Raw genomic sequence first — 13841 nt, 5'->3', positions numbered from 1 at the left:
AGAGAGAGACGGAGAGAGAGACAGAGAGAGACAGAGGGAGAGACGAGAGAGAGAGAGACACAGAGAGAGACACAGAGAGAGACACAGAGAGAGACACAGAGAGAGACAGAGAGAGAGACAGAGAGACACAGAGAGAGACACAGAGAGAGACAGAGAGAGACAGAGAGAGAGACAGAGAGAGACACAGAGAGAGACACAGAGAGAGACAGAGAGAGACAGAGAGAGAGACAGAGAGAGACAGAGAGAGAGACAGAGAGAGAGACAGAGAGAAAGACAGAGAGAGAGACAGAGAGAAAGACAGAGAGAGACACAGAGAGAGACACAGAGAGAGACAGAGAAAGAGACGGAGAGAGAGACAGAGAGAGAGACGGAGAGAGAGATGAAGAGAGAGACAGAGAGAGAGACGGAGGGAGAGACGGAGAGAGAGATGAAGAGAGAGACAGAGAGAGAGACGGAGGGAGAGACGGAGAGAGAGACAGAGAGCGAGACAGAGAGAGAGAGACAGAGAGAGAGACAGAGAGCGAGACAGAGAGAGAGAGACAGAGAGAGAGAGAGACACAGAGAGAGACACAGAGAGAGACAGAGAGAAAGACGGAGAGAGAGACGGAGAGAGAGACACAGAGAGACACAGAGAGAGACACAGAGAGAGACAGAGAGAGAGACATAGAGAGAGACGGAGAGAAAGATGAAGAGAGAGACAGAGAGAGAGAGACAGAGAGAGAGACAGAGAGATGGAGAGAGAGAGACAGAGAGAGACAGAGAGAGAGACGGAGAGAGAGACAGAGAGAGAGACGGAGAGAGAGACGGAGAGAGAGACAGAGAGAGAGACAGAGAGAGAGACAGAGACAGAGAGATTGCTTGGTAAATTGACAGATAAAACTTCAAATGATCTAAACACTTGTTACCCGACGACAAGCTACTCCGGATGAAACAAAACTTTCACAGCTTTCTGAAAGTTGCTGAAATGTGATCAATCTTCACAAAGGATTTATTAGGCATACGGAGGCAGTTATTACAAGGACAAACACAATTAATTGGTGGAGACACACAGGTTCATATTATATGATACTGAGGATTGCTAATTCCCCCTGGCTCAGGAGCCATTTTCTGCACAAATGCTTTGGCTGACAGTTGAACAAACGACAGGCGGAAAAAAGTGGATTTGGAACTTATTAGAGTCTAAACTAGAAACTCTTCAGGGTTGGACGTTGGCAGACAGCAAGGCGGCTGCTACGGCAGGGCTGCTACATGGTCTGACTTCAGAAAGAGGGACTGCATAGACGCTACTAAGAATGAGGGTCTGAATGTCAAATACACAATAGGCCGTTGACTCACAGCTATTATTTACAGCTATTGGGATAGTCATCTTGAGAGAGATATAACAGCCTCTGAATAGAATGTATTTTATACTCCCTTAAAGAAACATACAATTTATTATTAGGTAATTAGATGAATTACATTTTCACAATGTGACTTCTGATACCATGATATAGTGGACTATAAAACCAAGAACTAAGAACTGTTTCTAAATCAGATTCAACCTGATCAGTGTTAGGTTAACTCACGTTGATCTTGGTCTTGATGACTGTGAGTTTTTCCTGGGCTGCAGCCAGCTCAGCGTTGGCCTTGCTCAGAGCCTGTCTCTTGGGCTCCACCTCACAGAACACCTGGTAGAACTTGACGATGTTTAGGACCCAGGAGCAGAGGCCCGCCGCAGCGTTGGACTTAGAGGCCACTAGTTCAGGCTGGAACTCTGGGTCCTGCAGTGTTGGCATGGGGTGGAGGGACACGATTAACACGTTCAATGAAAATGTGCTGCTTGACATCATGTCCGAGGTTATGCAAGCTGGTAAGTACAACTGGTCTTGCATGTTGCGTTCTTGGGTACTCTAACAGATTCAACACTCTCACCTTCCTCAAAAGACGGTTTAATAAAGTATCACAATAATATGACACTATCATCACTGAATTATTCTCAATCAAATTACCTAAAATAAAACAGTAGGTAAGGCTGTGTGATTGTACCAGTATGTAAGGCTGTGTGACTGTACCAGTAGGTAACCCTGTGTGACTGTACAAGTAGGTAAGGCTGTGCGACTGTACCAGTAGGTAAGGCTGTATGACTGTACCAGTAGGTAAGGCTGTGTGACTGTACCAGTAGGTAAGGCTGTATGACTGTACTCTACCAGCAGGTAAAGCTGTATGACTGTACTCTACCAATAGGTAAGACTGTACTCTACCTGTAGATAGGGCTGTATGGCCTTGAGGCAGGGCTCTGGGATGTTCTGCTTGTTGAAATGGACCAGGGAGTCCAGGAAAGCATCTACTTTGGCCATCATCACCTTGGCAGCCTTCCAACTACGGTCCTTAGGAACTCGACCACCCGGTGCCATCAGAACCATGACTGCAGCGGTCACGTTGGTCACAGCCACCACAGGAGAACCAAACGACTTCAGCTCAGTCAGGTTGTTCTGGAGGGAGAGATGGAGGGAAGAAAGAATGGATTGAAAGAGAAAGTGCATTTGGAGGACATCAGCTTGACCAGGCTATTATGAAAAATGAGAAGGAGGGATAGAGACAATGACAGAGATTAAAAACTGGAATGCACTTGAAGGACTTCCACTCTGCCAGGTTATTCAGTGCAAGGGAAGGATGAATAAAAACACATGAAAAACTGGAGTAAAGGACTACAGTTACATTTATATGATATTTTAGTCATTTAGCAGATGCTCTTATCCAGAGTGCATTCATCTTAAGATAGGGGCGACAACCACATACTGTATCACAGTAAATACACTTTTCAATAAAGTAGTCTTTAATCAGCAGTTCAGTCAGGGCATTCTAGAAAAAAAGTAATTTTATAAAAATTGGAACAATTTTCTGACTTTGAGAAGAAGAAGAAGAAGAAGAAGAAGAAGGAAGAAGAAGAAGAAGAAAACAACAGGGAATACTAATTGGAGTCTTTAGAGAGGGTAGCCTAGCCGGAAAAGAGATGTCAGTTCTGGTTGGGTGAACACAGAACACCTTAAACCACTCAGGTGCTTAGTGAATCCCACAGCTCTCCCATATAAAACCAACAGAGAACGGCTATAGGGCTAGAGAGTAAGAAACCGCTGGACATTGAGCCGTGAATATTTTAGTACATTATTTTGTGGAAAACACCATAATTCCATATCAAATCTGATATACTGGAAATGAAACCCATAAGGTATCAAACTGTGAGTGTATTTGTGTGTTTGTGTGTGCACCTTATTGAGAGTGTTAAGAGCCTCCTGTGCTGCTATGAGGGCTGGTTCAGCCTTGGCCAGATCCTTCTCACAGTCTCTCTGTTTCCCTGTGACCACCACCGCTATGGCCGCCACCTTCTCTTCCTCCTCATCCGCCACAGTCTTCTCCTTAGACACCTGGTCATAGGTCAAAGAAAAAGGACGTGGGAATTATTGTCGTACACAGCAATGCTTCTCACAAAGTCTCAAAGTGATTCACAATAATGCTTTAGAACATGTGGATTGCAATTATCCAGATTCTAAAAGCACTTTAGTTGTCCGTGTCCGTGTTTAGGGAAGGATGAGGGGAACTCGACCCACCCACCACCAACAATGTTTTACAGTGCCACCCACCTTCTCTGTTTCCACACCGACTACCTGGATCAGCCTATCAGCATCTTCGTTCTTCTGCTTGAGCTCCACCTCCTGGGCGGCCAGCTTGGCCTTCAGATCGTCCACCTATCACAGGAGAGAATAGGAGATGGCAGGTCATGGTTGAGGTTTGGTTGATTCTTCTACCTGTAATAGTGACCGGTGGAGAGCAGAGTGTCACATGCCTTATATGAGATCTGTGATGACAGGAAGGCTGTATTGCTGATCATTTTTGTCACGATGATAACGTATTATAAGCAGACATCAACACATATATTACACACACAGAATGAATCTGTTATCGACAAATAGAATCTCTGATGTGTGTTTTTACAGGACCAAACATTTTTAAGACCCGACCCTCAGAACAGACATCATTCTATCATTCATATAATATTGATCTATTGCATAAAAACAAAACTAGGATGTTCTCAAAGCAGAGAAATGGACAAAAAGGGGACACAAATGGAGAGATAACATGTACACTACCATTCAAAAGTTTGGGGTCGCTTTGTTTTTGAAAGAAAAAAAGTCCATTAAAATAACATCAAATTGATCAGCCTCTCTACACTGGCTTCCTGTTAAGGCAAGAGCTGATTTGAAGGTTTTACTGCTAACCTACAAAGCATTACATGGGCTTACTCCTACCTATCTTTCTGATTTGGTCCTGCCGTACATACCTACATGTACGCTATTGTAACGATCTGAGTGTAGTGGGTGAGAAGTCAGGCGCAGGAAGCAGAGAGTTCAGGGGAGTGCTATTTTAATGCACAAAGAAACGGCAAGCATAAGCCAACCCCACGAAAACACAGGGCGTAAAGAACAAACAAATGCCCCAAACAGGGGGACTTAAACTGTCCAGAAAACCCCCACAAAAATGGGAAAACACGAAACCCATAGACGTGCACACAAGTACACCAAACAGACGGTCATAATAATTAATCTCGCACAAGGAACCAGGCGGGCCGGCTGACTAATAAAGCCTTACTACTAACTACCTAACTCAAAACAGGTGCATTCAATAAACACATAAGGAGGGGGAGGAAATAATCAGTGGCAGCTAGTAGGCCGGCGACGACGACCGCCGAGCGCCACCCGAACGGGAAGGGGAGTGTCCTTCGGTCGGAGTCGTGACAGCTATGGTCACAAGACACAGGCCTCCTAATTGTACCTAGAATTTCTAAGCAAACAGCTGGAGGCAGGGCTTTCTCCTATAGAGCTCAATTTTTATGGAATGTCCTGCCTACCCATGTGAGAGACACAGACTCAGTCTTAACCTTTATCTTTATTAAAGACTCATCTCTTCAGTAGGTCATATGATTGAGTGTAGTCTGGCCCAGGAGTGTGAAGGTGAACGGAAAGGCACTGGAGCAACGAACCACCCTTGCTGTCTCTGCCTGGCCGGTTCCCCTCTCTCCACTGGGATTCTCTGCCTCTAACCCTATTACTGGTGCTCTTCCATGCCGTCCCTAGGAGGGGTACGTCACTTGAGTGGGTTGAGTCACTGATGTGATCTTCCTGTCCGGGTTGTCACCCCCCCTTGAGTTGTGCCGTGACAGAGATCTTTGTGGGCTATACTCGGCCCTGTTGGTGGTTGAAAATATCCCTCTAGTGGTGTGGGGGCTGTGCTTTGGCAAAGTAGGTGGGGTTATATCCTACCTGGTTGTCCCTGTCCGGGGGTATCGTCGGGCAATAGTGTCTCCCGACCTCTTCTGTCTCAGCCTCCAGTATTTATGCTGCAGTAGTTTATGTGTTGGGGGGCTATGGTCAGTCTGTTATATCTGGAGTATTTCTCCTGTCTTAAATATCTCTCTCTAATTCTCTCTCTCTCTTTCTTTCTCTTTTTCTCCCTTTCTTTCTTTCTTTCTTTCTTTCTTTCTTTCTTTCTTTCTTTCTTTCTTTCGTTCTCTCTCTCGGAGGACTTGAGCTCTAGGACCATGCCTCAGAACTACCTGGCCTGATGACTCCTTGCTGTCCCCAGTCCACCTGGCCGTGCTGCTGGCCTAAAGAAGGACAGTTTTCTTGCTTGTTTAATCAGGACAACAGTTTCAGCTGTGATAACATAATTGCAAAAGGGTTTTCTAATGATCAATTAGCCTTTTAAAATTATAAACTTGGATTAGCTAACACAACGTGCCATTGGAACACAGGAGTGGTGGTTGCTGATAATGGGCCTCAGTATGCCTATGTAGATATTCCATTAAAAATCTGCCGTTTCCAGCTACAATAGTCATTTACAACATTAACAATGTCTAGACTGTATTTCTGATCAATTTGATGTTATTTTAATGGACGAAAAATGCGCTTTTCTTTCAAAATCAAGAACATTTCTAAGTGACCCCAAACGTTTGAACGGTAGTGTATACAGTTGAAGTCGGAAGTTTATATACACTTTAGCCAAATACATTTAAACTCAGTTTTTCACAATTCCTGACATTTAATCCTTAGTCACTTAATCATTTAGTCACTTAGGATCACCACTTTATTTTAAGAATGCAACATGTCAGAATAATAGCAGAGAGAATGATTTATTTTAGCTTTTATTTCTTTCATCACATTCCCAGTGGGTCAGAAGTTTACATACACTCAATTAGTATTCGGTAGCATTGCCTTTGAATTGTTTAACTTGGGTCAAACGGATACCTTCCACAAGCTTCCCACAATAAGTTGGGTGAATTTTGGCCCATTCCTCCTGACAGAGCTTGTGTGACTGAGTCAGGTTTGAAGGCCTCCTTGCTCGCACACGCTTTTTCAGTTCTGCCCACAAATTTTCTCTGACATTAAGGTCAGGGCTTTGTGATGGCCACTCCAATACCTTGACTTTGTTGTCCTTGGCCTTTTTGCCACAACTTTGGAAGTATGCTTGGGGTCAATGTCCATTTGGAAGACCCATTTGTGACCAAGCTTTAACTTCCTGACTGATGTCTTGAGATGTTGCTTCAATATATCCACAATTTTCCTCCCTCACGATGCCATCTATTTTTTAAAGTGCACCAGTCCCTCCTGCAGCAAAGCACCCTCACAACATGATGCTGCCACCCCCGTGCTTCACGGTTGAGATGGTGTTCTTCGCCTTGCAAACATTCCCCTTTTTCCTCCAAACATAACGATGGTCATCATGGCCAAACAGTTATATTTTTGTTTCATCAGACCAGAGGATATTTCTCCATAGAGTATGATCTTTGTCCCCATGTGCAGTTGCAAACCGTAGTCTGGCTTTTTTTTATGGCGGTTTTGGAGCAGTGTCTTCTTCCTTGCTGAACGGCCTTTCAGGTTATGTCGATATAGGACTCGTTTTACTGTGGATATAGATGCTTTAGTACCTGTTTCCTCCAGCATCTTCACAAGGTCCTTTGCTGTTGTTCTGGGATTGATTTGCACTTTTCGCACCAAAGTATGTTCATCTCTAGGAGACAGAACGCGTCTCCTTCCTGAGCGGTATGACGGCTGCATGGTCCCCTGGGGTTTATATTGTTTGTACAGATGAATGCGGTACCTTTTTTTTGCCTCTATGTTTTGTTCATTCCATGTGTAACTCTGTGTTGTTGTATGTGTCGAACTGCTATGCTTTATCTTGGCCAAGTCGCAGTTGCAAATGAGAACTTTATCTCAACTAGCTTACCTGGTTAAATAAAGGAGAAAAAAATGTTTAAAAAAAAACAACCTTCAGGCGTTTGGAAATTGCTCCCAAGGATGAACCAGACTTGGGAGTCTGTAAGTGAACTAATCTGTCTGTAAACAATTGTTGGAAAAATGACTTGTGTCAGGCACAAAGTAGATGTCCTAACCGACTTGGCAAAACTATAGTTTGTTAACAAGAAATTTGTGGAGTGGTTGAAAAACAAGTTTTAATGACTCCAACCTAAGTGTGGTCCTTCTGTAGCTCAGTTGGTAGAGCATGGCGCTTGTAACGCCAGGGTAGTGGGTTCGATTCCCGGGACCACCCATACGTAGAATGTATGCACACATGACTGTAAGTCGCTTTGGATAAAAGCGTCTGCTAAATGGCATATATTATTATTATTATTATTATAAACCTCCGACTTCAACTGTATCTACTGGATAATTTAATAGCGTTAGGCGCTAGAACTCTAATCAGACACACACAGACACACACACATACACACATGCATGCATGCAGGTACAAACACACACTCATGCCACACACACACACTCATGCCACACACACCCACTCATGCCACACACACCCACTCATGCCACACACACCCACTCATGCCACACACACCCACTCATGCCACACACACCCACTCATGCCACACACACCCACTCATGCCACACACACACACTCATGCCACACACACCCACTCATGCCACACACACCCACTCATGCCACACACACCCACTCATGCCACACACACCCACTCATGCCACACACACCCACTCATGCCACACACACCCACTCATGCCACACACACCCACTCATGCCACACACACCCACTCATGCCACACACATACACTCATGCCACACACACCACACACAAATGAAAACCTGAAACACACACAATTTCCACAGAATGCATGTTTCTACATTACCATCTGACTTCATCAAAATGTTGCACAGGGGAAATAAAACAGAGTGATATTTGTTGTTCTTTGAGATAATTAACTACACATGATGTGAGAGTGCTGAGGGTGTTGTGTAGAAGATATCTCTGTTGGGTCCTGATGAAATCAATCCAGACAGAACCTGACGGGCACCGAGTGAGCCATCAGAGTGATGGGTGGGAGGGGGAGATGGAGGGAATGAGAGGGAGAGAAAGAGAGAGAGACAGAGGGATGGAGAGAGAGAGGGAGAGAGAGAGAGCGAGAGAGAGATGGATTGCGAGAGAGCGATCGCTAATTGTTATGAGATGTGGCTGTGAGATAAACAGTGAAATCGCTCTACATCTGGACAGCTCTCTATATACATGTAAACACGTACCACTGTGTATGGGGCTATCTAACACCCACACATAATACCCTAGCTTCTAGACAGGGTGCATTGTCTTTATCAATTAAAATCCGTATAACTGCCTACCACCCTCCCTCTATGGAAGATGAAATTCTGAAGATCTAATTTACAGGAGAGCAGGTATTTTCCCCTACAGTACCATAACCAGTTCATCAGACTGGGAGTCTGGGACCGATACACTAGAACTCATCAGATCATGTTATCAGAACAGAGAAACGTGGTTGAAGAAGTATCATTAAAGGCCCAGTGCAGTTGAAATTAAGTTTTTCCTATGTTTTCAATAATATTTTACAACAGCTAATGACACTTACACTGTACAAGTGTGAAAGAATTGGACAGTTGCTGGTTGAAAATACAATCTACAACTTAATTGTTACCTAGAAAGTATTTGATATTGATATATAAAAACGGCTGCATTGGGCTTTTAAATCATTTTTATATATAACCTCCAATTTTTCCTTTATCTGGCTCCCTGTCAGGGATCTGTGGATGAGGGTAGATTGGAGGTTAGAACCCTCACATTTACACGACTGGAGATGAGACATTAGCCTCCCACAGCGATTAGTGTCAGAGAGACAAAAGAAGAGGAGGAGGTGTGTGTGTGTGTAGGTTCATTATAAAGAGTATAAGAGCACTGTTCGCCCACGCAACTCTACACTGATAGAGGCAAGTCTAGGAGCCACACACACACACACACACACACACACACACACACACACACACACACACACACACACACACACACACACACACACACACACACACACACACACACACACACACACACACACACACACACACACACACGTGTATGTGCATGTGTGTGCAGCGCAAGAACTCCCCTGATCCGCTCCCAGATACATCCTGCGGTATCAGCGCATCTCAGCTCCAACCCACTCTCTCTCCTCTCATTAAAACACTATTAACACTCATCATCCAAGATGGCTGCCACAAAAACAGACCAAAATCCAGACCAGAGGAGCTGAATACAGCCCACAGGAATCCCTTTAATATGTTCTCTGGGGAGCCGATGAGTCATTTTCAGCCTCATCTCCCCGTTTTAACCCCTGCAACCTTGTTTATTGTTGTTTACCAGACAGCCGACCTCTGACTTTCTGAATTAAGTGTTGATGTTACAAAACAAGTACATTTATTGCAAGAGGCTTGTCATAGGGACGTGAACACATATAGAACGACCATTAATGAAGCCTGTTGTAAAAGGGGTCAGGGGGTGTAACTGTAATGAACAGTCAACACAATTACAGGGTAAGTATGTGCTGTAATGTATGTATGTGACCTGCTGGGTATTCCTATAGGGGGTTGGTGACACATTGTAATGCATTAATGCTAGTAACGTTGGAGGGTGTGTGTGTCACCAACACTATAATTAGACTTTCTTGCGTGTGGGACTTGCTGATGTGTTCCTGTCCCTTCAAGTGTTGAATCAGGGAACATACACTGAGTGTACAAAACATTAGGAACACCTAACCTAATATTGAGTTGCACCCCCATTTGCCCTCAGGAAAGCCTCAATTTGTTGATGACTCTACAAGGTGTCAAAAGCGTTCCACAGGGATGCTGGCCTATGCTGACTCCAATACCTCTCACAGTTGTGTCAAGTTGTCTGGATGTTCTTCGGGTGGTGGGCTATTCTTGATACACACGGGAAACTGTTGAGCTGAAAAACCCAGCAGCATTGCAGTTCTTGACACACTCAAACCGGTGTGCTTGGCACCTACTACCATACCCTGTTGAAAGGCACTTAAATATTTTGTTTTGCACATTCACCCTCTGTATGGCACATATGCACAATCCATGTCTCAATTGTCTCAAGGCTTAAAAATCTCCTGAGCAGAGCTGTTGAGTTTCTACAGGCCATACTCCAGCCTCTCCATCTTGGTGGTTAAGGTGAGAAAGAGGCTGGTACAGTAGGTTAAGTTAGAATAAAGTAAGGTAAGGTCTGACCTGAGCGGAGGTGCTGTTGAGTTTCTGTAGGCCGTTCTCCAGGCGTTCCATCTTCATGGTGAGATCTCTGCTCTTATTGGCCAGCAGGCTTTGGTACAGCTTGATCTGCTCCAGGAAGGACTTGGGAGTGGTGTAGTTATAGCGCCTCTCATTGGACAGGTACTCCTTGGAGGTGTGGTTGACACTGACGTGGACGTAGGCCATGAACTTACTCACTGACTCCTTCAGCTCCGGCTGGGAGGACAACAGAGGTAGAGTGTTAGAGGTTTTATTGTGGATGAGGATTACGAAAGAGAGGGAGAGAGAATGAGAGAGAAAGAAAAGTGTTTGAGAGAAAGAGAGAAACAGAGAGAGAGAGAGAGAGAGAGAGAATGAGAGAGAGAGTGGGAAAGAAAAGTGTGAGGGAAAAAGAGAGAGAAGGAGAGATCTCACCTCAATGTTGTCGACCTCTTGTAGGAACTTGAGGCTGACAGACTCCAGCGCCTCCTGTGGCCACTCATGGAACCAGTCGATGGCTGTACAGTTAACCACAGCTGGAAACTTCCTGCTACGCACCCGCAACTTACTGCCCACCGGAGAAAAGCACAGGGCCACCTACACACACAGAGAAACACACACACACACACACACACACACACACACACACACACACACACACACACACACACACACACACACACACACACACACACACACACACACACACACACACACACACACACCGTCAGCCCACTGCCCCCAGGGGAGAAACACACAGCCACCTACCTAGCACAGGGATGAGGAATACAGCTGTATGTGTTTATGTGCGTGTATGTGTGTCCACCTTTCTATTTGTGTGTGTGTGTGTTTGTGTATATGTGTGTGATCCAGCCTCTCTAAACACCGACCCATGGGACTCTACTACCCTCATTTATTCTGCTCCAAACCTCATCATAATAATAATACTGCTAACCCCTGGCCTGACGCTTTCCCTCAGACAACAGGGTATAGTGGTGGCACGATCTCATCAGGACTGTAGTCACACAGAGAGAAATGCTGGCCTACAGTTCATACCCAAACTACAGCTCTCACAGCAATATAATAAGACTAGACCTTACTAAAAAAAATGTATCTGAAAAATGTCATGAACCTCTGAATAGTATAATCTCTATGGTCTGACACAGGAAGTGGTAACAACTCGGAAGGCAAAGCTGGTTACAGAAACCTGTTTACAACCACTTCTAGACCAGTTTCATTTGAATGATTATTATTCATGTTTCTCAACTTATTACACCCGAGAGAGGTATGAACTTCAAAGAAACGCTCCATGTCCCTGAGCAAGACAGTTTGTCACCTTGAGCTGCTTGCGGACTCGATCGATGAAGAACTTCCAGCAGTTTTCCCGGGTGTCCATCATTCCAAGTCCTCGCACCTCATTCCTGACGCTCCCGATGATGTTCTCAACCTCGTCATCTGGGAACAGGTCAGGAATCTCACCTGGGATAGAACATTCACATCACACAGAGACATGGTGGGTAACGTACAGTCCTGGGGGGGCTACTGTGTATGGAGGTTTCTGTTCCAGACCATTACTAACATGTCACAATTCGACTATGTAGAAATGTACATTTCTAAGTGCAAGTGCCATAGATGCTACCTGTGCATCCCACATATAGGGTCATATATTGGAACACTCCAACATGTTGTTGAAGTATCTAAACCAATGGGGATCTCACCGATCATATAACATTCAGGTCTAAACCAATAGGGAGCTCATCTACAATAGAACATTCAGGCCTAAACCAATAGGGAGCTCATCTACAATAGAACATTCAGATCTAAACCAATAGGGAGCTCATCTACACTAGAACATTCAGATCTAAACCAATAGGGAGCTCATCTACAATAGAACATTCAGATCTAAACCAATAGGGAGCTCATCTACAATAGAACATTCAGATCTAAACCAATAGGGAGCTCATCTACAATAGAACATTCAGATCTAAACCAATAGGGAGCTCATCTACAATAGAACATTCAGATCTAAACCAATAGGGAGCTCATCTACAATAGAACATTCAGATCTAAACCAATAGGGAGCTCATCTACACTAGAACATTCAGATCTAAACCAATAGGGAGCTCATCTACAATAGAACATTCAGATCTAAACCAATAGGGAGCTCATCTACAATAGAACATTCAGATCTAAACCAATAGGGAGCTCATCTACAATAGAACATTCAGATGAGGATAAATCTGTGATATTACAACAATAAAGAAGTTACTTCAAACAACGAACACTGTTTTTCCCACTTGTATAATTTCACATCACTTCATGTGGGATAGAAGAGCAGAATAGGTCCTGCAAATGTTTTTTTACCATGCTGGATGCTTTATCAACAAAACAATAACAGAATGTGCTGGGGCGAACAGTGGCACTGTTTCCTCTAACACTGAAGGGGTGTAAACAGGAGGTAGTGACAGGCGAGGGTCCTAGTGACTGGATGACTCACATCACTGATTTACGGTGAAGCTCTGAGCATTACTATTACAGTACTGCAACTCAGACTCACAGGAAGGCAGAGAGGAGAAAGAAATCCTGTTTCTTTAGGTTTTTACTTAGGTTTTTTCTCCTCCTCATCCATCTGAATAATGGAATAGAATTGTAGTTTAGAACTGACTTGTTTGTCTACCCGGAGGTGGACATTTGCGTTTGGCATCACCTCTAACAGTGATGCAGTAGCAGTGTTTCAGCACACTCACACAAAGCCATGTTAACTGGCTGTTCTTCTTTGTGAAATAGAGAATTCTCCTCTCATTCATCTACATGGGCAGCTATTGGCAAGGCCAGATACAGTATATTGGAGCTCTTTGTATATGGCTCTGGCTTCCCCTGCCTTACCTAATGCCAACAGGGTGACACATAGCCTTCTTTCCCAATGTCCCAGCCAACCCCAATGCCAACCTCCCTCCCCAATGTCCCAGCCAACCCCAATGCCAACCCTCCTCCCCAATGTCCCAGCCAACCCCAATGCCAACCCCCTTCCCCAATGTCCCAGCCAACTCCCTTCCCCAATGTCCCCGTCCCATTCGTACCCGATGCCAAAAGATCGTTGACCAGAACGAGGAACTTCTCATCTGCCACCTGGGCATCAGTCATTAGCAGCACCGTGCCAACATTCTTCACGCCAGCTTTGATGTAGAGGGATGCCAGGTCAGTCTGATGGGGGGATGACGGGAGAGAGAGAGAGAGAGAGAGAGAGAGAGAGAGAGAGAGAGAGAGAG

General features: G+C 44.7%; 1 protein-coding gene across 1 annotated transcript in view; it reads right to left on the bottom strand.

The window, feature by feature from the left end:
• Positions 1-13841, bottom strand: part of LOC118357394 (dynein axonemal heavy chain 9) — a 130416-nt gene that overhangs the window by 54396 nt on the left and 62179 nt on the right. The window contains exons 49-56 of the mRNA XM_052478153.1: positions 13653-13776; positions 11909-12051; positions 11008-11169; positions 10576-10809; positions 3621-3725; positions 3249-3404; positions 2241-2471; positions 1566-1760 (exon numbers count right to left, since the gene is read on the bottom strand). Coding sequence (XP_052334113.1) covers positions 1566-1760; positions 2241-2471; positions 3249-3404; positions 3621-3725; positions 10576-10809; positions 11008-11169; positions 11909-12051; positions 13653-13776 — 1350 coding nt within the window. The remainder of the gene's footprint in view (positions 1-1565; positions 1761-2240; positions 2472-3248; positions 3405-3620; positions 3726-10575; positions 10810-11007; positions 11170-11908; positions 12052-13652; positions 13777-13841) is intronic.

The sequence above is a fragment of the Oncorhynchus keta genome, chromosome 24, assembly GCF_023373465.1.
Source record: "Oncorhynchus keta strain PuntledgeMale-10-30-2019 chromosome 24, Oket_V2, whole genome shotgun sequence".
NCBI classification, from domain to species: domain Eukaryota; kingdom Metazoa; phylum Chordata; class Actinopteri; order Salmoniformes; family Salmonidae; genus Oncorhynchus; species Oncorhynchus keta.
Note: the sequence above shows the minus strand (reverse complement) of the source record. Positions and strands in the feature narration are given on the sequence as shown.